The sequence below is a fragment of the Silene latifolia genome, chromosome 1 (assembly GCF_048544455.1).
Source record: "Silene latifolia isolate original U9 population chromosome 1, ASM4854445v1, whole genome shotgun sequence".
NCBI classification, from domain to species: domain Eukaryota; kingdom Viridiplantae; phylum Streptophyta; class Magnoliopsida; order Caryophyllales; family Caryophyllaceae; genus Silene; species Silene latifolia.
Genome location: NC_133526.1, coordinates 180,752,890 through 180,776,872, shown reverse-complemented (window position 1 = coordinate 180,776,872; position 23,983 = coordinate 180,752,890). Strand labels below are relative to the sequence as shown.

The following is a 23,983-nucleotide window of genomic DNA, read 5'->3' as shown; positions in this document are numbered from 1 at the left end:
CTTTCTTTTTTGGTTATCCGTGCGAAAGAACTCCACAGTTAAGCGTGTAGTTAGGCCAAATGCGAGTAGTCTTAGGATGGGTGACCTCATGGGAAGGTTTCCGGATGCGCATGAGTGAGGACAAAATGCGGCCAAGTACATAGCTTGGCGAGCTATCATGAGTAACCGCTGCCGACCCAGGGTTTGGGCCGGGGTGTTACACCATCGCTCTAGTGTGGGGTTCATTTTGGAGCACTTGGCTCAAGCTGAAGAGCTGCTCAAGTGCGACATGTTCTTTCAATGTACACAGTCAAAAATGTAAAAAGCGGTGATTTTTTCCTCGTGCGTGCTCCATCAATTAGGCATAGGAATCTTTTTGCACCTTTCTGCTATAGAATTCTCTCTTATCCCTCGTCTTATTAACTCAGACTAGGGGTGTTGAGTTTTGTCAAAACACTTTTAAAATTTAAACAACTGGCGGATGTGGTAACCAAGTATCTTTACCCATCATATTAACATGGACACGACAAGCTTTGTAGAATATTGAAAATTTGAAACTAGCCATGCTTTGTTCAGCACAAAAAGAAAGGAAATTTGTTTTTTTTTGTCTCTTTGTTTCAACCGGTTACTTGCCCCCACCCCACCATTTATCCCTCTTCATTTTTCTTGAATGTGTGTTTATTTACACCCGTTTACTTTTTATTAACTCTCTTATTTGACACCATTAAAATTTGTTTTGAGGATATCAGACAAATGTAGGTGTTGTGTCTGAATTTGGTGTTTTGGATACATGTCGTGTATCGTGGTGGCCATGACACGACATGCGACACGATCTATGTGAAGTGTCAAAGTAACATACGTTATAAGAACATGTTTGGCCCACCATTGTGACTCAACTCAATCCAAAGAGAGCGGAAGAAAAGTACCAAGCAGACAACAACCAACAGCAGGAAGCTGACATATTTTAACTTTTTTCCATGCCTTCTTCCCCTTCTCTGCAAGAAATAAGTGGAATTTTTCATGGATTATGTGGACCCATTGTCTGTTACATTCAACTTGTCTCTACTGACATGACATCTACCAGGCTGCATTTGCAAATTTTGTATTCCACTTCTACTAATGGGTGATACTTGTGCAGATATATATAATGGATATCCACATATGGTATACACTTCTATCAGCCCTTGTTGGAGGTGTGATGGGTGCTCGAGATCGGCTAGGCGAGGTATATTGTTATATGAGCAATGTTCTATTTTTCTTGAATGGGCTAGCTTTTGTAATTTTGAATGCCACCATGAAGTGCTATGTTACCCCAGTTTATGCAATTTTATTTATCTGATTTTGTTATTTCTTTTTCCCCCTTGTTTAACAGATACGTTCAATTGAAATGGTGCATAAACGTTTTGAAAGCTTCCCAGAAGCTTTTGTGAAGAAAATGTCATCTCCAAGAATGAAAAGGTATCCTTACTTGCTAATTATTAACCAGCTGAGTCTATTCAAAATTTATATAATTTTATGTGATTTCCTTGAGTCGATTGCTGTTATATGGTCAAGCGAGGAGGACCCTGCAAGTTTGCCAGCATTTGTTGATGGCATATTGAATTATGCAAATTGTTTATGATTCTTTTTTTTAAGCGCTGTATTTTGGGTTACTCAAGGGTTATAGTCCTCTGTTTTTTGGGTTATAGGTAGTCTTTTGTTGATTAGGAGATTTAGGAGCTGCTGACAGAGTGACTTAGTTCTTGAAGGAGGATTTTTTCCTGTAACTTGTAGAACTTGGGAAGTGCTCATAGTCTAGAACTTAATCACTTAAATAAGCTGAAGCTTCAGAGCCGACTGTCTATAATAATTGTAACTATTGAACAAAAAAATTCTTTTCGGGCACTAGAAGTTTTTGGTACTTGTCATCCTACTCTAGTTATTATTAGTTTCTCTCTCATGTCGATATTTAAGACTTCTGCCTTTATGAGAATTTTTGTTTTATGTGATCTTGCAGGATGCCTTTTGATCAAGAAAATCCTGCGGTACTTTTATCTCTGATTTATTTGTTCGTGGTACAAGTCTTTGTTACAATGAATGGATCAAGCAATGTCCCATTTATCTTGTCCAACCAGTGAAATAACCGAATAACCAGTTAGCCATACCTATTCACTGGATTTTTGTGACACAGTGGATTGGCGTGCTAATTTTTGAAAATTTGATAATCATTTCCTCTATTTTGAGCTAGCTGTGTGTGGGTTGTTTGGGTTTATACTGGTTGTGTTATGACTTATGAGTGATGGACCTGATGGTAGCTGAGGTAGAATCTTATATTCTTTTATCCATGTTTTTTTACTGTGGTAACTTGCATCGGTGTATGCGTAGTTTGATGATCTATAAGCTCTTGAGGACTTTCTTTAAAATTTTTGAACTTTGAACATTACTTCTTTGAGGGATTATTTTTCATCTGTGATTTCATTTCTTGTAGATCTCTCATGATATGAGCAAAAGTTATGCTTCAACGTTTGCTCCGTTTTGGAACGAGATTATTAAAAGTTTGCGTGAAGAAGATTTTATTAGCACCAGGTGAAAAATTCTTAACCTCTCTTTTTTTTCCATGGAAACTAATTAAAGCCAATATATTCACTTTGATTTTTCTTATTAATGGCTGCCAAAGATTTTAACATGGTTCTCCCTTCAGGGAAAAAGACTTGCTCTCCATGCCTAGTAATGCTGGCACTCTTCCTCTTGTTCAATGGCCTCTCTTTCTTCTCAGTAGTAAGGTGTGAAATTCAGTGAACTTTTCTCAGCTTCCTTCTGTTGTCGTATGCGTCCTTATTCTATATATTGATGTTGCAGATTTTAATGGCTATTGACTTAGCTTTGGATTGCAAAGACACACAAACAGACTTGTGGAATAGAATACGCAGAGATGATTACATGGCTTATGCAGTTCAAGAGTGTTATTACAGCATAGAGAAGATCTTACATGCCTTGGTTGATGGTGAAGGAAGACTTTGGTATGTATTTCCAACATGTTTCTCAAATCCTGCCGATGATATAACTGTTTCATTCTCACTGTGGACTGCAATAATGTTTACTTCAGGGTTGAGAGAATTTACCGTGAAATAAATAATAGCATTGCGGAAGGTTCACTTAATTTAACCTTGTCCCTCAAAAAGCTCCCCTTAGTGCAGTCAAGATTTACGGCGCTGACTGGTCTTCTGGTAAATTGCTGAATGTGAAGAATGCTTGTTATTTTGCATTTTTACTTGTTTATGTTGTTATTTCTTGTGTTTTCTTAAAAGTAATGCCAGTTAATTCACTTTTAGAGAAATGAGACTCCTGATAGTGCGAAAGGTGCTGCAAAAGCTCTCTATGATTTTTATGAGGTTGTGACTCACGATTTGCTCTCAACTGATTTGAGGTAATCATTAAGAACAACGCCTTAGGTTCCTGTATGTGTAACTTGCATTTATCTATTTATTTATTATTATTTTTTTTCTAATCCTTTAGGGAGCAAATTGATACATGGAGCATTGTAGCTAAAGCTAGAAACGAAGGGCGCTTGTTTTCCAGGATAGAGTGGCCAAAGGACCCAGAAATTGTAAGCATATGTTAAGCTAGTTTGCTTGTCTCCAAGTCCTGTATGTTTACTGTACTGTGCGAATAATTCAAGATTTTCATTTGCTGCCTTTTGTGCTTTCACTCTTTCAGATAGAGTTGGTGAAGAGACTTCATTTGCTACTAACTGTGAAGGATACAGCAGCTAATATACCTAAAAATTTGGAAGCAAGGAGACGATTAGAATTTTTTACCAATTCATTATTTATGGATATGCCTCCCGCAAAACCAGTATGTGAAATGATGCCTTTCAGGTATAACTGTGAATATTGGATAATCATTTTGCTAGATACTAGAATGTAGGATAATGCACTTTGTGCATTAAATCACTAACATGCCTCTCCCACATATCAGTGTATTCACTCCATATTACAGCGAGACTGTGCTGTATAGCTCTACCGAGCTGCGAGCTGAAAATGAGGATGGAGTGTCTATACTGTTCTATCTCCAGAAGATTTTTCCAGGTGCTCTTTCTTTTTGCATTACTGTTCTATGTTCACGTTTCCGCTATCGAATAGGCCATAGGGAAATCGGAAAATTTATTTCTATTGATACAGATGAGTGGGAGAATTTCTTGGAGCGGATTAGTCCAGGCAAGTCGTCTGGAGTAGATTTTGATGAAAGTTCTAGTGATAATTTGGAGCTTCGGTTTTGGGTATCATATCGTGGACAGACCTTGGCTAGGACAGGTAAGAATTGGTCTTTTGAGAGGCAGCGTAGTTTCCTTTTTTTCATTTCCTCTTTTGTCATTGGTTGTGTTATAATGTGTTCTCTTCTGACTTGGCATAAATGCAGTGCGTGGAATGATGTACTATAGAAGAGCACTAATGCTTCAGAGCTTTCTAGAAAGAAGAGGATTGATAGGTAGCTAGTTTGCCATCATATAAATTTAGATGCACAGTTGGATATAAAAAATGCATATACTTACTGGTGTTGGATCTCTTTTTAGGAGATGATGCAAATCCTCATTCAAATCTTATGTCCAGTAATGGATTTGAGCTGTCAAGTGAGGCACGAGCTCAAGCAGATCTGAAGTTTACATATGTTGTTTCGTGCCAAATCTATGGGCAGCAAAAACAGAGAAAAGCTCCAGAAGCTGCAGATATTAGCCTGTTGCTACAGAGGTATGATAAATTTGTTTATAGTGACTGCAGATAGTGTGTCTTAATCAGTTATTAAATGGTGGCTTATAAGTTGGTTTGCGCATATAGACTTATAGAGGACCTCTGTCACCTCCTTTAGGACCATTTCTATTCATAACTTTATATGAATTCAGTTATGAAGCGCTTTAATCTTTCTGTTCAATAGAAATGCTAATTTTAATTACACTCTCTAAAAAGAAGGAACTAAAGAGGGGCAAAGATAACTTTAGCTTTGTTGTTACTGGTGAAACTGAGACTCAAGCCTCAACTTAATGCGGGCAATTTTCTCTGTGAAACAAATACTCCCTCTTTGTTGTCAAAAAAAAAAAAAAATACTCCCTCTTTAAGTGACCAAAATAATCCTAGTAATTGATCAATAGAAAAGCTAATTTTAATACACTCTTTAAAAGTGGGAACTAAAGAGGGGTAGAGATAACTTTCTCTGAATTCATACCTTTGTCCATTTTCAGCTCATTCATTGGATTAATTTGTTTCCTTAAATGACAAAAGTAATCCTAGTAAATGACCATGCTATCAAAATGGTCTGACAGTGGTGCCAGTGAGAGAGAGCGTAACTTGTAGATATAAAAATCACAAAACAAGTTAAACATTTTTTTGTTATATAAAAACATGCGGATTCAACAATTACAATAGTAAATAATTAAGTGAAAAAACAAGGTATAAAAAAGTCAAATCAACTAAAAAAAATATCATTCCAATGGAAGCTTTTATTAAAATAATGTTCAAAAATAAAGAATTTATTGTTTTGGTTTGGAAACAAAACTATTTGTTAAAATAGGGTCCAACTAGGAATGATTAATCCAAACCAAAAACCCCACCCATCCAAACCAACATACCATATTGATACCACTTTTATCATTCACCTTCATCCTCTCACCCACCATAACCACCACTACCCAGTCCCCCATCCCCACCGCACTACCACTGGACTCCACCACCATGTCATTACCGAAACCGACCAACACCATTATCATTGCCAGAACTGACCGCCATGATCATTACCCGAACCCGCCACCACCACCACAATCGTAACCCACCTCAGTAAATACCGCGTGAACCACTGAAAAATTTGTACCAAACCTTACCACCACCACCGCCACACCAACCACCTTCATACCGTACCCAAACCCCACCTCGTGAGGTGCCTTACTCCGGCGACACGCCCACAAGTCCATAACCTCCCTCTCCACCACCGTTTACGACATCCCTTAGACCTACACAAACAGCCGTCAAAACCGCAACCCAAACTCCGATCAGCGCCATTCCAAACTCAAATTACGCATTTACGCTCGCCGAAGAACTCAAATTAATCAATTTCTCAATGTTGAGGCGTTTAATAGTGAGGAAGGTTCGCCAGAGACGGAGGAGGCAAGTTCTGGCGGTAGCTTGAGGAAGGAGAGAGAAGCGGCAGTGGTAGTTGGTAGTTTAGGAGGAAATTCGTTTTGGTGGTAATGGTGGTTGGGAGTGGACGTCGGGGATTACGGTGGTGTTGTGGTGGTGGTAATGGTGGGACAGAATGGCAGTGGGTGATAGAGTCAAAGCTGTTGGGGTAAGTTTAGGTTTGGGATTCCGTATCCTAAGTGGACACTAGTTTAACAAGCATGTTTCATCCCAACCCAAAATGATAATTACTTTGTTTTTTAACATTATTTTGAAAAAAAGACTCATTCCAATGAAGCATATGATAATATAAAGAGATTATGTAAAAAGGTTTGAAAATCTTAAGAAGTAAACATATAGTATTTGAAAATAAATTAGTAAATTAAAAAACATATATAATAATAAAAACAAGGGTTTTTTGTCAAAAACTACCTTATATTTAGGTGTATTTGTAAAAATACTACCTTATATTATTTTTTTTGGTTTCAACTACCTTTATTTTCTTTATTTTTGGTCAATAACTACCTACGCTAAGAATCTAGACATATTTGGTCTATTTTCCGGCTTTAACATATCTCACATGACTCTTTTATCTTTTAATCTTACTAAGGCCCGATTTTGGGAAGTCATAAAGTACTTATGCTAAACTTTAGTGGATGTTTGTAGTTATTATTGAAATGTGAAATTCATTAATTTTGATTATCTGAAGTTAAATTTTGGTTTGGACGCAGTTGATCATTGTTGTTTGATGTTAAGAAAGTCATGTGAGATAGGTTAATGTCACTAAGTCGACCAAATCTCGTCATATTTTCAGCGTAGGTAGTTTTTGACCAAAAAATGAGAAAACAAAGGTAGTCTAAAACAAGAAAAATAATATAAGGTAGTTTTTTTACAAATACCCCTAAATATAAGGTAGTTTTTGACAAAAAACTCTAAAAACAAATAAGAATCAAACTACATCTTTAGCAATTATCATTTGCTTTTATAGGGGTATTTATCGCCATACATCAAAACCTCATTTCATCACCAATCACCTTCATCTAAGTTTTCCTAAGTGTTCCTTTTTCTTATGTCGTCCTCTACCTCTCGAAATCTTTTCCCTGCCTCAATTTTTGACCCTCCTAACCGGGGCATTAGTTGGTCTTCCTCTCACATGACAAACCATCTTAACCGATTTTCCATCATTTTATCCTTCATCGGCACAACTCTTACCTTCTCTCTAATCACCTCATTTCTCTGTTGATCTTTTCCTTGTATGGTTACACATTCACCATAGCATACACATCTGTTACATTCATCTCTTGAACATGACATTGTTTCAGAACTAACACTCTGGATCCATAAAATAGTGCACGTCCCCACTCTAATTGTCCATCTTAGAGTTGTGTCCCCTTAGAAGAAATTGTTATGTTAGACATAAGTAGTTGATTTAATACCTTTAATAGGTGTAGTGACTCATGTTGTATATGTCATTTATGCCTGAGTTTTCATAAGAAGTCGTTTGGTTTTTCAGAAATGAGGCCCTTCGAGTTGCTTTTATTCACCTTGAAGAAAGCACTACAGCTGAGGGGAAAGTTTCGAAGGATTATTACTCCAAACTTGTTAAAGCTGACGTACATGGGAAAGATCAGGTATGTAAGTTTGGGAATACAAAATTTTTATCTTCATTTGTCATTACTCTGTGTGTGTGTAATCTAGATAAATTTAGGTCTTTGATTGACAGGAATTACAGGAGTTGAAAAATATCTTTATCAGTTTGATATTACACAGTATTTCTGTTTTCGTATTGATTTTTGTTAACTGAATGCTTCGCAGTAAACATTTTATGTAAATTATAGGCCTGTGAATCCCGCCGGCCCAATTCATAATTATTTAGAGAGAATAATTGGTGGCCTGATGCCAGATTAAAAACTGCTGTTGGCCAAGTTCCTCATACTTGCTGATGAGTTGTTTCTGAAACAAAGAACTTAACTCTGAGGTCAAATGATCCAATACTATAATGTCTACAAGGGAAAAACATTCTTTTAAGGTCATCATCTATTAAAGTAGAAATTGACATGTAAATATCCTCTTAAATTTTTTTGTCCTCTCAAACTCAGTAACATTGCACTGGTCTTGACCTGATTTTACTTCATCCTGCATGGCTCTGCAGTAGCACCAACTAGCTACCAGAATTAACATTTTAAATGAAGAAGTCTGAATTGAACCACAGTTGAACTGCTCAACCAAATATAATATCATTTGAAATATGCCAACGTAAAATGAAGTCAGTCTGATGCTATGTTACTCGGACTCGTCTACTCGTATCCGACAAAATACGTATCGGAGTATCTGATATGGCTATTTTGTGCGAAATTTTCAATATTTTGGTCTAAAATGAAGTATCTAAGTGTCGTATCGTATCCGACAAAATACGTATCGGATACGGAATACGGCAAGTAAGTGAAGTATCCGAGTAACATAGGTCTGATGATCTATTTTGCCAGGTCTTTAGTAAGCTGTATGAATTTGTTATCGAGCTTATGATAAGTATTCTGCTCTTTTATCCCTTTTGCTTCTTACGAGGTCAAAATTGACCAAAGCCTGTCATAATTTGCCTATTAAGTGGTACTGTGGTAGTACAAGTCTTCTAGTCGTGTCTCAGTTTCTGTGCTTCTTGAATATTCTCATTTAAAAGTTGATTTTGAGGATAATGCTGAAGAGTTGTGAGATGATGTGAGCTTGGGACATACATTGTTTTTCTTTCGTTCTCACCTCATGCTTTCATATCTTTTATTGTCCTATTAATATGTATTTATTATATTTTTACCCTATTTTTTTTTTTTGTCCAGTTGTCCTATAATCTATACTACTCAATAGCCTATCTTTGTTAGTAGAGGTGTACAACATCGTGGGCAAATCCGGCTCGGCTCAGCCCAACCGGTCTCGTGGGCCGACGTTCATCAGTCTGGACAGCCCGTGTGCCAGCCCGTCACGGCCCACTCCTTCCCTCAGGCCGGGCCAGTGCCGCATTTTCATTGGCCTGGCCCGGTCCAAACACTAAAAAAATTTAACACTGACTCTCCGGTAAGACCGTCTCATAGCATAAGACCTCAACCCATCAGCTCCTCCACCGTCTTAACGTCTTTGTACCGCATGCCCCAACCACCTTCTCGCCGCCTTTGCTATTGTGGTTTCCATCACTTTCTTCTGGCCCTTTCTCTCCCTCCGCCAATCAGTAAAACCTCAAAGGTAAGATCCCGAGAATCATTGTCGACAACTCCTCGACGATAAATTGCCAACCACCAAGGCACCAGCAACTAGATTTCATACTCGATTTTCGAATTTCCAGTTTTTGAAGTTGAATACTCATGTTTTTAAATGGAAAACTTTGAGTTTTAAGTTGAAATTCATGAGTTGTGAATTGTGATTATTAGTTAATTGAAGTTTTGTTTAATTGCCTCTTTTACATATTTTAATTTTGTATCCTAGTGTTTTAACTTCAAAACTCACAATTTTAATTTGAAAACGCAAAGCTTTTAATTTTGCTTCTTTTATTTAAAATAGAGTATTGATTTATTTACCTTAAGTTAAGTTTTAGTTTAATGACTACTAAATTTAGTTTGAAAGCTTCATGTTATAGGTTAAAAACTTATGGGTTTAAGTTAATTATTATTTGTGTAGAGGTGTACGGTGGGTTGTGCGTCGCCGATATCTGCGGCCGGAGTGAAGGTCACCGTCGGTGACATCAGTGTTGGCGTCTTAGGCATGTTGGTTTTCTATTTGGGAAAATAAAAGTTACGGAGTACAAGTTACCATTGAGATGAGCTTGTATTTTTTTTCGTTTTAAAATAATTTATTTTTGTGGGCTATTTAATTGATGGGCTGGTCTTATGCTAAGAGACCGCCTTATTAAACAATTTGTGAAAATTTAAAAGCATAGGTGGCCCGCCCCGGCCCGCTACTAAGTGGGCTGTGCTCGGGCTGGAGAAAGCCAGTCCAGCTCGATCCCTCACCCGTGCTGTGCTAGTGCTGCCAACCCTCAGCCCAGCCCAGCCCGCCCCTGGCCCGGCCCACTGAGCACCTCTATTTGTTAAAAGATTGATGTTTCTGCTGCATTAGAATCTTGTATGTTGATTTGGCCACCATCATTCGTAGTAAGATGGAGCATTGTTGAATATGTGTTCATGTAGACAGTTTGTATTGCTTTACGCTGCTTTACTAAAGTAATTAGGCACATACCTTCTTTTTTAAACTTGTAAGGCTTTTTTTGAGTGAATTTATAGATATTTTAATTGTTACAGGAGATATATTCCATTAAGCTACCTGGAGACCCAAAGCTTGGTGAAGGAAAGCCTGAAAATCAGAATCATGCAATTATATTTACTCGTGGGGAAGCCATTCAAACAATTGATATGAATCAAGTAAGTTTTCTGACACTTCTCACACTAGTATATGTCATGCATATTGTTGGTACCTGCAAAATAGTTTTACCAGTCCACAACACCCTTACTTCTCTTAATGATTTGAGGTTATTTAACATAAATTATTGTATCGCTTATGGAATATAAATTTTGGTAAAAGGGTAAAAAAAAAAGAGGCAAAAGACAGAATGCAACAAAATAGAACCAAGATGGGGTACAAATAAGTTAAGTATGTCAAAATAAAAGGAAAAGATTATGCAGAGATTCAATTTAGAAATAATAAGTACATAGTTAAATACTTAAGTCAAAGAAACATTATGCAAAGTATATGGAAAGATAACAAGAGATTCAATGAAAAATAGTTTTCGCAGCATACAAACATAAAATAAAAAGAAGAAAAATATCCGACAAAATAATCAAGTGAAACTCCATCCATGATTTTTTCCTTCACATTACTCTACAGTGATGTACTATCTTTGAATCCAAGTATCCCATTTAAATTTCATCTCTAGTGTCGTGTTTTAAGTCTTCCCCTATGCATTACGATCTTATTTATGCCACTGCTTCTAAGCACTTCCCCCTCATCTTGTCTTCAATGGATGCAACTTCTGCTTTTTCTCTTTTCACCTTATTTATGAACCAATCTTTTTTTTGTTATGACAACATGTTCGCAGTAGAGTATGCATCTCCACTGCATTCATCTTATAACCGATATTTTGCAGGATAACTACCTTGAGGAGGCAATGAAAATGAGAAATCTTCTTGAAGAATTTCATGGAAAGCATGGTATCCGCCCTCCTACTATTCTTGGTGTAAGGGAGCACGTCTTCACAGGAAGGTTTGAAATTTACATTTTGGCAGTGTAATTCATATTAGACTTCTTGTTGCATGTTCACCGAATGCTTCGAACGATATTATGCAGTGTTTCTTCTCTAGCGTGGTTTATGTCGAATCAGGAGACAAGCTTCGTGACTTTAGGTCAGCGAGTTCTGGCGAAGCCTCTCAAGTGAGTTACTGTTAGTTTGTTAATTATTTAATTTATGCAGAGTTTCTTTTTTGTGAGGACTACTTGTTCTCTGATTCTTTTTTTCTGTTACAACATTAGTATATTCCATCAAAAAATGCTTTTTTTTTGGTCCATTAGAAGTCAGACACGGGATTCTAAAATGCAATATATCAATATATGTTGAGTGGTGAGCTTGAAATTTTTATCAAACTTGTGTGTTCTTCTACTTGCTCAATTGGTTATAGTCTTGTAGCATACATCTGTTTGAGTCTTCTTAAACTAAGCCGTGGACAAATAGAATATGAGGTTGTCTCTGTTTTACTCCGACTCGGCTGCAACGGTCGGATGCGGGTGTCTTTCATTAGTGATTCATGTTCACTACACCAACTTCTTGGGTATCATACGAGGCAGATAACTCTGATTAAATAAATTTTTCCTTGAATTTATTGCAGAGTGCGGATGCATTATGGACATCCAGATGTGTTTGACCGTATTTTCCACATAACTCGCGGTGGTGTAAGTAAGGCATCACGTGTTATCAACATCAGTGAAGATATTTTTGCTGGTATGTGTAGTTTTGGATCGTTCTTCTTGTTCGAAATTTGTTATTCTGTATTTAAGTTACTTTTGTTGGTTCTGTCTCTCTTCGAAATTTGATGTTTCTGTCTCTTTTTGAACTTTGATGTTTATTATCCTTGAGATGTTTGCAATTTTGTACATATTTGTTATTTTGCTCAAGTGCGTTGTTCAAAAACAGAATGTGGAAAGCACGACATTCGAAAAAATGTCAATAAACTTATCGAAGAGATTGTTCGGCTAACATAAAATTTTCTCTAGTTGTTGCTTAGAGAAAGCCTTTTGATTTTGAAATGGATGTAATAAGTTATAAGTATGGGCGTCTTTTGTGAACTACCGGAAGGTAACAAATTAACAATAAGAAAAAAAGTAGAAGAGACTTTTAAGTCGACTTGCAGTGCTTGCAAGGGGAACAAAATCAACTTACTTACAGTAGGAGATTGTGGTCAGCTATGCAATATGATATAAATGGTTACTTCCTGCATCCCATTTGTATTGTCCCCATTTTGACCCTGGTAGTCAAACGATGTTGACTTTTACTGATATATTTTCACGTATGTTCTATATTAGGAGAAATTTAACAAACATGACAAATCTCTCTACAATCTACTTATATTTGGGAAGTTGGTCAAAGTTAATATTGGTTGACCAACAAAATCAGTGGTGACAATAAATTTGGTAGGGAGGTAATATTACCCATCAGACCGTTTTTACTTTGACCACCCGCTACCCCTAAGGATCCCCGTGCTGGACATGACACTTGTACCAATGTCATGGTTCTTTTTTGCGTGTAATTGGAGATTTTCGTTCACTTTTCTATGAGGCCCTTGGAAAAAAAACTATCTATTTATTTTCTTTGTATTAATTACTTAGATGAAACTCTAGGGGTGTGTTTGGATACCAAAAGTGGAGGGAAAGGGAGGGGAAGGGGAAGGAGGGAAGGGAAAGGGAGAGAAGGGAAGGGGAAGGGGAATGGGGTGTGGTTATTTGGATACAATTTCCCTCCAAATTTTGCCTATTGTGGAGAGATTTTGATTAGGCTTGGACGATGGAAATTGGATCCCTCCAAATCTCTCCCCCTCCATTTCCCTCTATCTTCATTTTCTATCCAAACAAGGGATTTTAAATCACCTATTCTCTCTCCTTTTCTTTTCCCTCCAAATCATTCAATCCAAACACACCCTAGAAGTATGCTTAAAGTGTGTTGCCTTCTTCTATTATTGGCAGGTTTTAACTCTACCCTGCGGCAAGGAAATATCACCCACCATGAATACATACAGGTTAAATTTGTAGACAGTATGTTTGCTGTCATATCTTCTCTCTTTTTATATGAAGTAAATATCTTAATTCTTGTTTAGGCTATTTCTAATCACATTAAAATTCTGTAATGTGACATTCAAGATAGTGTAATATAATCTTCCCTCAAAAAAAAAAGATAGTGTAATATAATTGTGTTTCAGAAGCTGGTTTCTGAAGTATTATGCATCTGTATTCATGTAGGTTGGAAAAGGAAGAGATGTTGGGTTAAATCAAATTGCCCTATTTGAGGGGAAGGTCGCTGGTGGAAATGGAGAACAGGTCCTGAGCAGAGATGTATATAGGCTTGGCCAGCTTTTGGACTTCTTCAGAATGCTCTCTTTTTACTTTACAACTGTAGGGTTTTATGTGTGCACAATGGTACGTTAGCCTTCATAGATCTTTAAATTGATGTTTAATTGTCCAGCTAGTCGGGTTTGTTTGTCTTTGACTGATAATAATAATTTTTGCCGCAGATGACAGTTCTTACCGTATATATTTTCTTATATGGAAGAGTGTACTTGGTAAGTGAGTTCTTGGTTGATTTGTGACTAATTTTCTCTTCAAACACATGACTACTACATGATTCTAAAATCCTTATGTAATCAAAGACTCATTATTCTTTGGTTCTATGATGGAAGAAGCAATATGGCTCATTAAACTCCATGTGCTTCTTTTTATTGTGAAGTGTTAGTCACTCGATGCAGTTCTTGATGCATATTATCATCTTGGGTCATTTGGAAACAACCTCTTTGTAAAGTAAAAAGATCAATTCTGGAAATTTAAGGCGACTAGTGCTAAGGGATATTAAACTCCTTGATCACAAATTCCTCTGGCAAGCCTTGGCATTCCAAAAATCCAAAATAACTAGTTCATTATATCTGCCTCTTGTTCAGAAGAGACAAGTAAAACATTGAGCAGTATAGAGGCATTGTCCTCACTCCTCATATTCCCACTTCTAACCTCCCTGTTACTGCTCAAGCCTTCTGAGGCCCATATACAACTAATGCAAGTGCTATAGTGATCATTTTTTGGTATTGCCTGTTGCAGGCCTTTTCTGGACTTGATGAAGGAATTGAAAAGCAAGGCAGACTGCTTGGAAATACCGCTTTGGATGCGGTTTTAACTCCACAGTTCTTGGTCCAAATTGGAATTTTCACGGCCATACCTATGATAATGGGTTTTATACTAGAGCTGGGATTGCTGCAGGTTTGACTCCCTATGCTTCCCTTTTCAATTCCTTGTTTCATATCAAAGTAGTGTTTTTGAATTTTCTATGTGGCAGTTATTCTTGTTATGCAGTTCCTTGTACTATGTTAAACTGCTTTGTGTGGTGTTTTTAAATTGGATCAATAATCTTTGAAGGGGCTGGGACTTTATATGTAGTTTGATGCTTGCAGGCTGTCTTCAGTTTTGTCATCATGCAATTGCAGCTGTGCTCGGTTTTCTTTACGTTCTCGTTGGGAACAAGGACTCATTACTTCGGACGGACAATCTTGCATGGAGGTGCCAAAGTAGGCTTCATGAAATTCCTTATGACAGTCTCTTTCATAACTTTTTTGTTCAATGTTTGTTCTGTCTTGTGAGTCGCTTATCTTTGTAATTGTGGTTCACAGTATAGAGCTACTGGCAGAGGATTTGTTGTACAACACATAAAATTTGCGGAGAATTACAGGCTTTACTCTAGAAGTCACTTTATCAAGGCGTGAGTTTTTCTTTCTTGCACACCTGTGGCATGAACTTATATCATTATTCAATGTGTTTAACTTGCGTGCTTTGCACTGCAGACTTGAAGTAGCGTTGCTGCTCACTATGTACATTGCATATGGCTATACAAGAAAAGGTGCTGTATCTTTTGTATTGTTGACGCTTAGCAGTTGGTTCCTTGTGATTTCCTGGCTCTTTGCTCCATATATATTCAACCCCTCAGGGTTTGAGTGGCAAAAGTAAGTTCTATTGCCTTCATCCTCCGTTTGCTCAACATCCTTTCAAACAATGAGTTCTCTTTGGTGTTCCTTTTTTTTTTTTTTTAACAAATCCCTTTTTTTCTTCTTCTTTTTAATTATTTTTATCTTTTATTTTTTTCTGTTGACCTCTTTAGTCTACAACCTTGTTAGTTTCTGTGCTCAAACAATATAAACCCTCATCAAGAGACTAAAAGAGCTCCCAATTAGATAAGATTCATAAGATTAGATGGCAGTGAGGCACTCTTCTTTTAAATCCATAGTCCATGGTATTGAATGTTACCTAGAATTTTTTTTTTTCAAATTGTGTAATTCTGGGGGAACCTTCTGTTCTGAAAATTTTGGGGGACTTTTTTCTAGAACTGGCAAACAAACCAGGTCGTGTCGGGTTCGTGTTACATGTAAATAGGTTACGAAACCCTCAACCCAAACCCGGCCCAATTAAATCTCGTGTTGTGTTCCTGTCGACCCGCTTAAATGGGTCATCAAGCCTTAACCAAAACCTGTTAATTTCATGTCGGGTTTGTGTCATGTTTTCGTGTCATGTCAATATTTGGAAAGTTTAAATATATTTGTGATATAGAATCAAGAAAAAATAAGATTAATTTAGTAAACGAGTCATTCGTGTCGGGTTCGTGTTTAGAGAATTTAACCCAAACCCGACTCAATTAAATCCCTTGTGTTCGTGTCAACTCACTTACATAAATGGGTCATTAAGCCTCAACCCAAACCCGTTAATTTTGTGTCTTGTTCGTGTTGTGTTTTCATGTCGTGTCATTATTTGACAGCTCTACTTTTTCACGCTAAAATTGTCCCTCACAGAATGACTGGAGAAGTTGGTTGAATAATGAATCAAAGACATTCCGTGAAAAATACCTTAATAATCTTCTAGAAATCCTATTTTTGCTGACCAGTTTGTGTCGAAATAACAACCGGTTTAATGGCGCTAATTGCCGATGTTCATGTCCGGGGGTGATCTTCCAAACCTTAAGAAAGCAGTCGTGTTTTGCTGTCCTTAAAAAAAAATTATGCTTTAGACACTGAGGCTGCATTTTCCCGTCTGTCAATCTTCTGTTTCAGCCTAGAATGTTTCAAAGAGGTTTTTTACGCTCTAATTACTGCATTATTATCTAGTCATCAATCAGAGAAAAACAAAGAACTAAGAAGCTGAAATAGGGAAATGTTTGTATTGTAAAGTAACTACGCTGCTGAAGTTCCCATCAGTGTAGTAGTTTTTGTTGACTGTCATTCTCCTGTCATAACTCGGATAACAGCAAGTGTGGTTTTTTTTTTTTAATTAAATTCTACCGTATCTTGTTAATTTCTTTGACATATTGCTCTGTTTGTAACACTGAGTTGATACAGCATTATTACTATGATTCAGAACCGTTTTCTTTTGTAAACAACAGGACGGTTGAAGATTTTGATGACTGGGTCAGTTGGCTTCTGTACAAAGGGGGTGTTGGTATAAAAGGAGAACACAGTTGGGAATCCTGGTGGGAAGAAGAACAGGTTTTCTTATTGCTCCAATGATTTAACAGTCTCATGTGATTATTTTTGTGTTCATTGTCATGAATAATATCTTCTTTGCATATCATAATTCACACATACCTAAGAACCTAAGAAGGTTATCAAATCACTGAGTGATTAGTTAATCACTCCTTATATCCACAAGTTCCCCCTTTATTTCTATTTTACAAAATACGCTGTAATCAAATCACTGAATGATTAGTCTCATGGGATTAGTTAAGCATGAAGTTCTCACTCCTTATATCCACCACTCACCAGTCCCCCTTTTATTTCTATGTTACAAAATACGTAGTACTTCGTAAGATTTATACTGTGGAGATTGTCAGACTCTGTTATAGATGGTTTCTTCAGCGAATAAAGTACTTTGTACGAGACTAATCCGTGAAATAAATTGATGAACCTGGAAACTAATGTAGTTAAGCACACCTAGACATGGCGCACAAATTCGCACACAGTCAGTGAGTCAGTTACATAAGGCTGTTACATAGCAGTATTTGGGGCCATCATTGCACTCTTTCTCGTTATATAGCATCATGGAGGGAAACGACAGTATTTTTGCAGTGATAAATAATACCACAAACCATCACATATATGTTACCATATCTGTGGGACTTAATCTATACTCTCTGTTATTTTTCATCAAAAACAAAAGATTGGTATATAGATGTATTTGTGAAAAATGGGTAACAATTTGGCAGAAAAAATACTGATGAAAATTCAACAAAAAATATAAATTTGTATGCAAAAATAACACATTTAGTGAACTTTTTTTGGTGTAAGGGCCGCATTGGAGGAGACCTGTGATGGACTGACAATACATCCGCGAAATCCCCATTTTGCGGCTGATATCACATTTGTCTGCTGTGTACCTTTGTAATGACACTTTTGGTTATTCTGCAGATGCATATTCATACTTGGAGAGGCCGGATCCTAGAAACAATTTTGAGCTTGAGGTTTTTCATGTTTCAATATGGTATTGTTTACAAGCTCCATTTCATGGCATCAAGCACTTCACTTGCGGTGAGTTGCTTGCTCTTTGTAACATATACTTTAGTTTCTTTTCACCCTCACAAGTCTTTTCTTCTTACCTCTTTCAGGTAAGGTTTGAGCTTGGTCATGCAGAAACTTTCCTTGTATTTTTTTTTCTGTGTAGCCTTACAAGTATTTTGATTCACGTCCATAAAATACGACTATTTTTACGCTGGCCACTACAGACCTACCCTAACTTTCCTTGATACTGGCTTGAGACCAGTAATGAATGTCAATACGGCACTTACAGGCAGAGTTGTTGTAGCCTTACCAGTATACGTCTCTCTTGTCCAAGTATTCTTCCAGATTGTTGTGCTTTTCTGATGCGTTGTTCGACTTTTTTTATTTTATTTTTACTTTTGTCTTGGTACGATATATGTGTGCACTTTTTGTTTAAATGACATGCAAAATCTGCAACCGCTACCTCCGATGAAATTTGGTTAATTACTTAACCATTCCTGATGGCCTGCTATTTGGACAATTAACTTGTATCTCTACCTGTAGAAAAAGTCCGAGTTTAGTATAATTAAATCTTTTGTAAATATATAAATCTTTATGGATGATGCTTTATCTGAACATGTGGTCAGGATCATTTATAAAAAGGGCTTAGTAAATGAACCTCAGTGAAATAAGCCACAAATCTTGGTCTATTTTTGTCTATGCTAGGAGTATAGCAACTTAATAAGCTTGACTGACTACCTATGTGAGGGATGATAGTCCAAACCTTTGACGAATCTTGAACTGAGAGTGATGTCAGTCAAGTTACCATTTATGAACTAAGGGGCCATATCTAATTGTTGAGTCATGAGCTAGAGTTCAGGGCGTGTTGATAAACTGAGGGTACATCGGTACAGTTCTATTCCTGGTTTTTATGTTTGACTTGCATCAGTTACATACATTTTCTTCTTGTGCACATAATATGTTTATCTGAACTTTAGCTTTAAGTTAAATTTTACATCATTGCTTATTTACTTGTATAGTTGTATATTCGGTATTCCTGACTCCAAATCTCTGCTACATCGGTACAGTTCTATTCCTGGTTTTTATGTTTGACTTGCATCAGTTACATACATTTTCTTCTTGTGCACATAATATGTTTATCTGAACTTTAGCTTTAAGTTAAATTTTACATCATTGCTTATTTACTTGTATAGTTGTATATTCGGTATTCCTGACTCCAAATCTCTGCTACTTTTCAGTTATATGGCGTGTCCTGGATTGTTTTAGCAGTCATTGTCGTCATATTCAAGGTTTGCTTCCGTAACTCATCTATTGCGTATTATTATTTTTATTAATTATCTGATGTAACTTGTAATTTATTTATTTTTATTATTTTTATTTTGCAGATATTCAGTTTCAGTCCCAAGAAGTATGCTGGCTTCCAGCTATGGATGCGGTTTTTTCAGGGGGTCACTGCCATGGGACTTGTAGCAACCGTTATTATTGTCATTATCCTCACTAAACTGACCATTCCAGATTTGTTTGCATGTGTCCTTGGATTCATTGCAACTGGATGGGGAATTCTCTGTGTAAGTTAATCTAACCTGAATGTATGTATAAATTGCTTCTTTTTTTAAACCTTGGAACTAGGGAGTATTATATGTCGGCCATTTTACCCCATTACAATCGAATTATCAAGGTTTTAAGGTTACTGTAGCTTCATTTTGAGACAGTATCGGCTGCGTTTATAGCACAAAGGCTTAGAACAGCCGATGACTATTGAGTCCGCGATCAAGTGTCAAACCAAGATGTAATGCCATGCATGTGTTTGACTGTCGTGCACTGTGCTACCCCTTCTAACCTTGTAAAATTGTTTCCTCCGTTCTAGATTGCGATAACATGGAAGAAGGTGGTGAGAAGCATAGGATTATTGGACTCAGTTCGGGAGTTTGCTAGAATGTATGATGCGGGGATGGGTATGCTCATCTTTGCACCGGTGGCAATCTTGTCATGGTTCCCATTTGTGTCAACGTTCCAATCACGGCTACTCTTTAACCAAGCATTCAGTCGTGGACTTGAAATTTCAAAGATCTTGGCTGGAAACAAAGCAAATGTGCAAGTATGAGGATCGACATCAGAATGTGGTTAGGCTGTCGGGTCATTATCAAGTAATTGTGTGTTTGTTACTCTTCCGAGGAGGTGAATCTGATGTCTAGATTCTGTAAATGCAGGAGTGATGTGTCGATTTTGAAGCTCTGGCTTTTAACTTAGAATCTTAGATTAGTCTCTTGTAAAATGCTGAATTATTCTTTATATGTATAAAAATTCGCAGACTTTTTGGAGTTCCGAGTTTCCGACCTCTCTGTCTTGCATGAAAATTATCACTCAAAAAGTTCATCCATCATTTGATAATGTACCGGTAGGGTGGTAGATCAGGCGATGGCTGATGAACGAATAAACGTTGTTTCAAAATCTGAAAAAAAAAAAATCAAAAATTTATGGTTATTGTTCTTCCACATACATTTTATTCTTTCACATACGTAAATTACTTTTTACCGCTTTCATTTTTTCAATTTCTCTCATCCCTCATGCTACATTTATACTCTAGTAATTAAAGAAACCAATCACCCCTTCCCCACAACTGCCACCACCTCCATTCCATACTAAACAACCGCCCCTATCGCGACCGATCCTACCTGTTGGCGACCTTCCCACCAGAGACCGACCTGAGACACCAGGCTCTTTCCCCAACCGATGACCACAGCCACGACTCCACCAACGAACCACCCTTCACGCAGCCCTTGTCAATCAGGATGCAATGCCTGCACAACACCATGTCCCCGTCCTCGTCCACGCACATCGTCCATCTTCCCGGTTCTCATGTATGTTAGAGTTCATTAATTGGAAAAAAAAATGACGAGACAATTAGGGGGCGTTTGGTTAGAGAAATGGAAAGGGAAAGGAAATTAGAAAGGGTAAGACGGGGAAAAGGTGAGGGATTACCTAAAATTTAACTAGTTGTTTGGTTACATCAAGAAAATGAAGTGTGGGGGGTTGTGGTTGGTTTTGGTGTGCGGATGGTGGTTTAGGTGGGGTGGTTGTGGTGCTGGTGCTGGTGCTGGTGGTCGTGGCGTCGTGGTGGTGGCTGTGGGGTGGCGGTGATAGTGGTGGTGGCGTCATGGTGGTTGTGGTGGTGGTGATTTATGTGGGGTGGCTGTGGTGGTGGTTTTGATGGTGGCGGCGATGGCGTCTTGATGGTGATTGGTGTGGTGGAGTCGCAAGTGTGGTGAGAATCACAAGTGTAGTGGTAGGTAAATAAGGTGGTTGAAGGGTAATGAAATCTCATAACTTGAGGGGGTGGGGGTAAGGAATTACATGGATTGAGGGGTAAGAAATAGAATTTCATTCTCTTTGTTCGTGTCAAACAAACACCAACAAAGGAAATTAATAATTTTGTTTCCCTTTCTCTTTCTTATAGATCTCCAATCAAACGCCCTTTGAGTCTTGAATGAAAATTTTATTGAAATCTTAAAATATGCACTTTGTAATGGTCATTCTTTACATATTGAATTGGTGATGATAGAAAATTGTACCTGATGGGGCATATTCTGCACCCGCTGACCAAGTCAACATATTGAGCAAGGTCAAAGATATCCACAGCAAGTCAACGACTTAGACAGCCTAAACCGACGCAGCCTGTCGGCTTGTCTCTTGTGCCTCGGCTAGGACAACTAGCCAGCCGGGGCACATATCCGCGTACTCATATCCAAGACCCCTCGGCGGCGAGTCAACAGGGCCCGCCGGCCTGCCATGGGTCCCTCGGCCGAGGGTAGATCAGTCTTTCCACCTGCTAGCCACTTGGCCACTACGTGACAAAAGGTGAAAGTCTATAAATACTCCTCAACTCTCATTGAGGAAAGGATCCACAATTTAACCAAAACACCTCATAATCTGGTAATATCTTCCTTATCTCTCTACAATACATACTTCGCCAAGTAACACACAACTTAATCCCTTTAAGTTTACTGACTTGAGCGTCGGAGTGAGTACGCTCGGCCAAAGCCGAGCCCTCAGTTTGTTCATTGTTTCAGGAGACCGAAAGGAGGATTCAACCAAAGACATCATTCTACAAGCCACGAGTGGTAACGAATAACTGCTTCGGAATTACACCCGGAACAGTACCCTAAATCAATTTGACAAGCAATTAAGTCTTGAATGACAATTTGATTAAAATTTGCCAATCACAATTGTGTACTGAAACAATTAAGTTACAAGATGCAGTTTTGTGTAATACAAAGCAAATTAATACTTCCTCCGTTTCGATCAATAGTTTATACTTTTCTATAAATAAACAACCCATGTTAGTGGAGACCATTATATTTCCTCCTCATTTCAAGTTGTTTTTGATTTTTTTAATAATTATAAACACATTCTTCTCTCCTTACCTTAATAGGCGTATATAATGCAATTGTAAATTATTGACCGGGGCGAAGGGATTACAACTTTTTGATAAATCGAAATAATCAATTGTTTGATATGAAATTAAGATTCATAATTGAAAACTTTGAGTGAAATAGAATTAGGTTTAGGACAAAGAGGAGAGATAAAATCAAGGTTTTTTTTTTCGTTGAGGGGAACAATTTGAAAAATGTATGGGAAAAAATAAAAATCATATGTGAAAGAGTAATACCGAAATTATTTGTCAAATATATAATTTGAGCCGACTTCAAATTAAATGATTATTGAGTAATTTAACTAAAACATTTGTTTGATGGGCAGAAGGTGGATTAGTTTACTAGTGAGTATTTTTTGGTTTCAAGTGCAATTTTTTTTATTTAGATGGCGGGTTGGAGGAAGTATCATCCATCCCACCATCTATTCGCCATCCGTATCACCCAAACCTATTTACTTTCTATTATACTCCTTCCATTTTTCTGTTTTCTTCCCACTTTTATGATATAAGTGAAGAGTATTTTAAGAAAATGGGAAGAAACAGAAAAATGAAGGGAGTATATATTTTCATGTGATAAGCTTATTATGTGCCTATGCAAAGATAATTACCCTAGACACAAATTAATGTAGCAATAGAGGTCGAACACAAGGAGACGGGAATTGCGTTGTGAAATGCTATGGAAGGATTCTTATCAAGGTCGATTTCGTTTTGTTTGTTTGTTGTTGGTTTGATGACTAACAAATATTAATATGAAAATTATATGATAAAAGGGAGTCTAAGGGAGTCGGGTCACACATGCAAAGGTAAATATATGATCATGATAAACTCGGTAATAATGACATTGTCAATTGTTTAGGCTTAGAGACACCCACCTTACGGTATTAGTGTCAACCATAAACCGGGTCCTAGAGAAACTCTCGTTTATGACTAGGTCGTCCTACTACACATGCTTAGTCTAATTCGATTCCATGCCTCTCGACTTTTAGAACGAATGAACAAACTTAATCAATGAATAAGGCCTTTAAACATAGATAAAACGTGACGATGCAAACATGTGATAGAAACAATTAGACAATATTATAACAACCTAAGACCCCTCGGTGGCGAGTCAACAGGGCCCGCCGGGGCACATATCCGCGTACTCATATCCAAGACCCCTCGGTGGCGAGTCAACAGGGCCCGCCGGCCTGCCATGGGTCCCTCGGCCGAGGGTAGATCAGTCTTTCCACCTGCTAGCCACTTGGCCACTACGTGACAAAAGGTGAAAGTCTATAAATACTCCTCAACTCTCATTGAGGAAAGGATCCACAATTTAACCAAAACACCTCATAATCTGGTAATATCTTCCTTATCTCTCTACAATACATACTTCGCCAAGTAACACACAACTTAATCCCTTTAAGTTTACTGACTTGAGCGTCGGAGTGAGTACGCTCGGCCAAAGCCGAGCCCTCAGTTTGTTCATTGTTTCAGGAGACCGAAAGGAGGATTCAACCAAAGACATCATTCTACAAGCCACGAGTGGTAACGAATAACTGCTTCGGAATTACACCCGGAATAATTGGCGCCGTCTGTGGGGAAAACAGATACTAGAAGCTAGTCAAATCCCTTACAAAAAAAAAACACGAAAACAAAACCCACCCAACAAGCTAAGAAGATGT

General features: G+C 37.6%; 1 protein-coding gene across 1 annotated transcript in view; it reads left to right on the top strand.

Moving 5' to 3' along the window:
- Positions 1 to 20,211, top strand: part of LOC141612905 (callose synthase 10-like) — a 35,794-nt gene extending 15,583 nt beyond the window's left edge. Inside the window, exons 21-51 of the mRNA XM_074431654.1 lie at positions 1,118 to 1,204; positions 1,352 to 1,437; positions 1,976 to 2,003; positions 2,447 to 2,544; positions 2,660 to 2,741; positions 2,818 to 2,978; positions 3,065 to 3,185; positions 3,291 to 3,385; positions 3,475 to 3,565; positions 3,676 to 3,836; positions 3,937 to 4,046; positions 4,140 to 4,271; positions 4,378 to 4,446; positions 4,532 to 4,706; positions 7,639 to 7,756; positions 10,409 to 10,528; positions 11,251 to 11,366; positions 11,451 to 11,534; positions 11,987 to 12,099; positions 13,338 to 13,390; positions 13,611 to 13,787; positions 13,883 to 13,930; positions 14,457 to 14,615; positions 14,807 to 14,920; positions 15,023 to 15,111; positions 15,194 to 15,352; positions 16,780 to 16,882; positions 17,801 to 17,920; positions 19,129 to 19,179; positions 19,276 to 19,458; positions 19,758 to 20,211. Coding sequence (XP_074287755.1) covers positions 1,118 to 1,204; positions 1,352 to 1,437; positions 1,976 to 2,003; positions 2,447 to 2,544; positions 2,660 to 2,741; positions 2,818 to 2,978; positions 3,065 to 3,185; positions 3,291 to 3,385; positions 3,475 to 3,565; positions 3,676 to 3,836; positions 3,937 to 4,046; positions 4,140 to 4,271; positions 4,378 to 4,446; positions 4,532 to 4,706; positions 7,639 to 7,756; positions 10,409 to 10,528; positions 11,251 to 11,366; positions 11,451 to 11,534; positions 11,987 to 12,099; positions 13,338 to 13,390; positions 13,611 to 13,787; positions 13,883 to 13,930; positions 14,457 to 14,615; positions 14,807 to 14,920; positions 15,023 to 15,111; positions 15,194 to 15,352; positions 16,780 to 16,882; positions 17,801 to 17,920; positions 19,129 to 19,179; positions 19,276 to 19,458; positions 19,758 to 19,994 — 3,540 coding nt within the window. The 3' untranslated portion in view covers positions 19,995 to 20,211. The remainder of the gene's footprint in view (positions 1 to 1,117; positions 1,205 to 1,351; positions 1,438 to 1,975; positions 2,004 to 2,446; positions 2,545 to 2,659; positions 2,742 to 2,817; positions 2,979 to 3,064; positions 3,186 to 3,290; positions 3,386 to 3,474; positions 3,566 to 3,675; positions 3,837 to 3,936; positions 4,047 to 4,139; positions 4,272 to 4,377; positions 4,447 to 4,531; positions 4,707 to 7,638; positions 7,757 to 10,408; positions 10,529 to 11,250; positions 11,367 to 11,450; positions 11,535 to 11,986; positions 12,100 to 13,337; positions 13,391 to 13,610; positions 13,788 to 13,882; positions 13,931 to 14,456; positions 14,616 to 14,806; positions 14,921 to 15,022; positions 15,112 to 15,193; positions 15,353 to 16,779; positions 16,883 to 17,800; positions 17,921 to 19,128; positions 19,180 to 19,275; positions 19,459 to 19,757) is intronic.
- Positions 20,212 to 23,983: the final 3,772 nt, after the last annotated feature.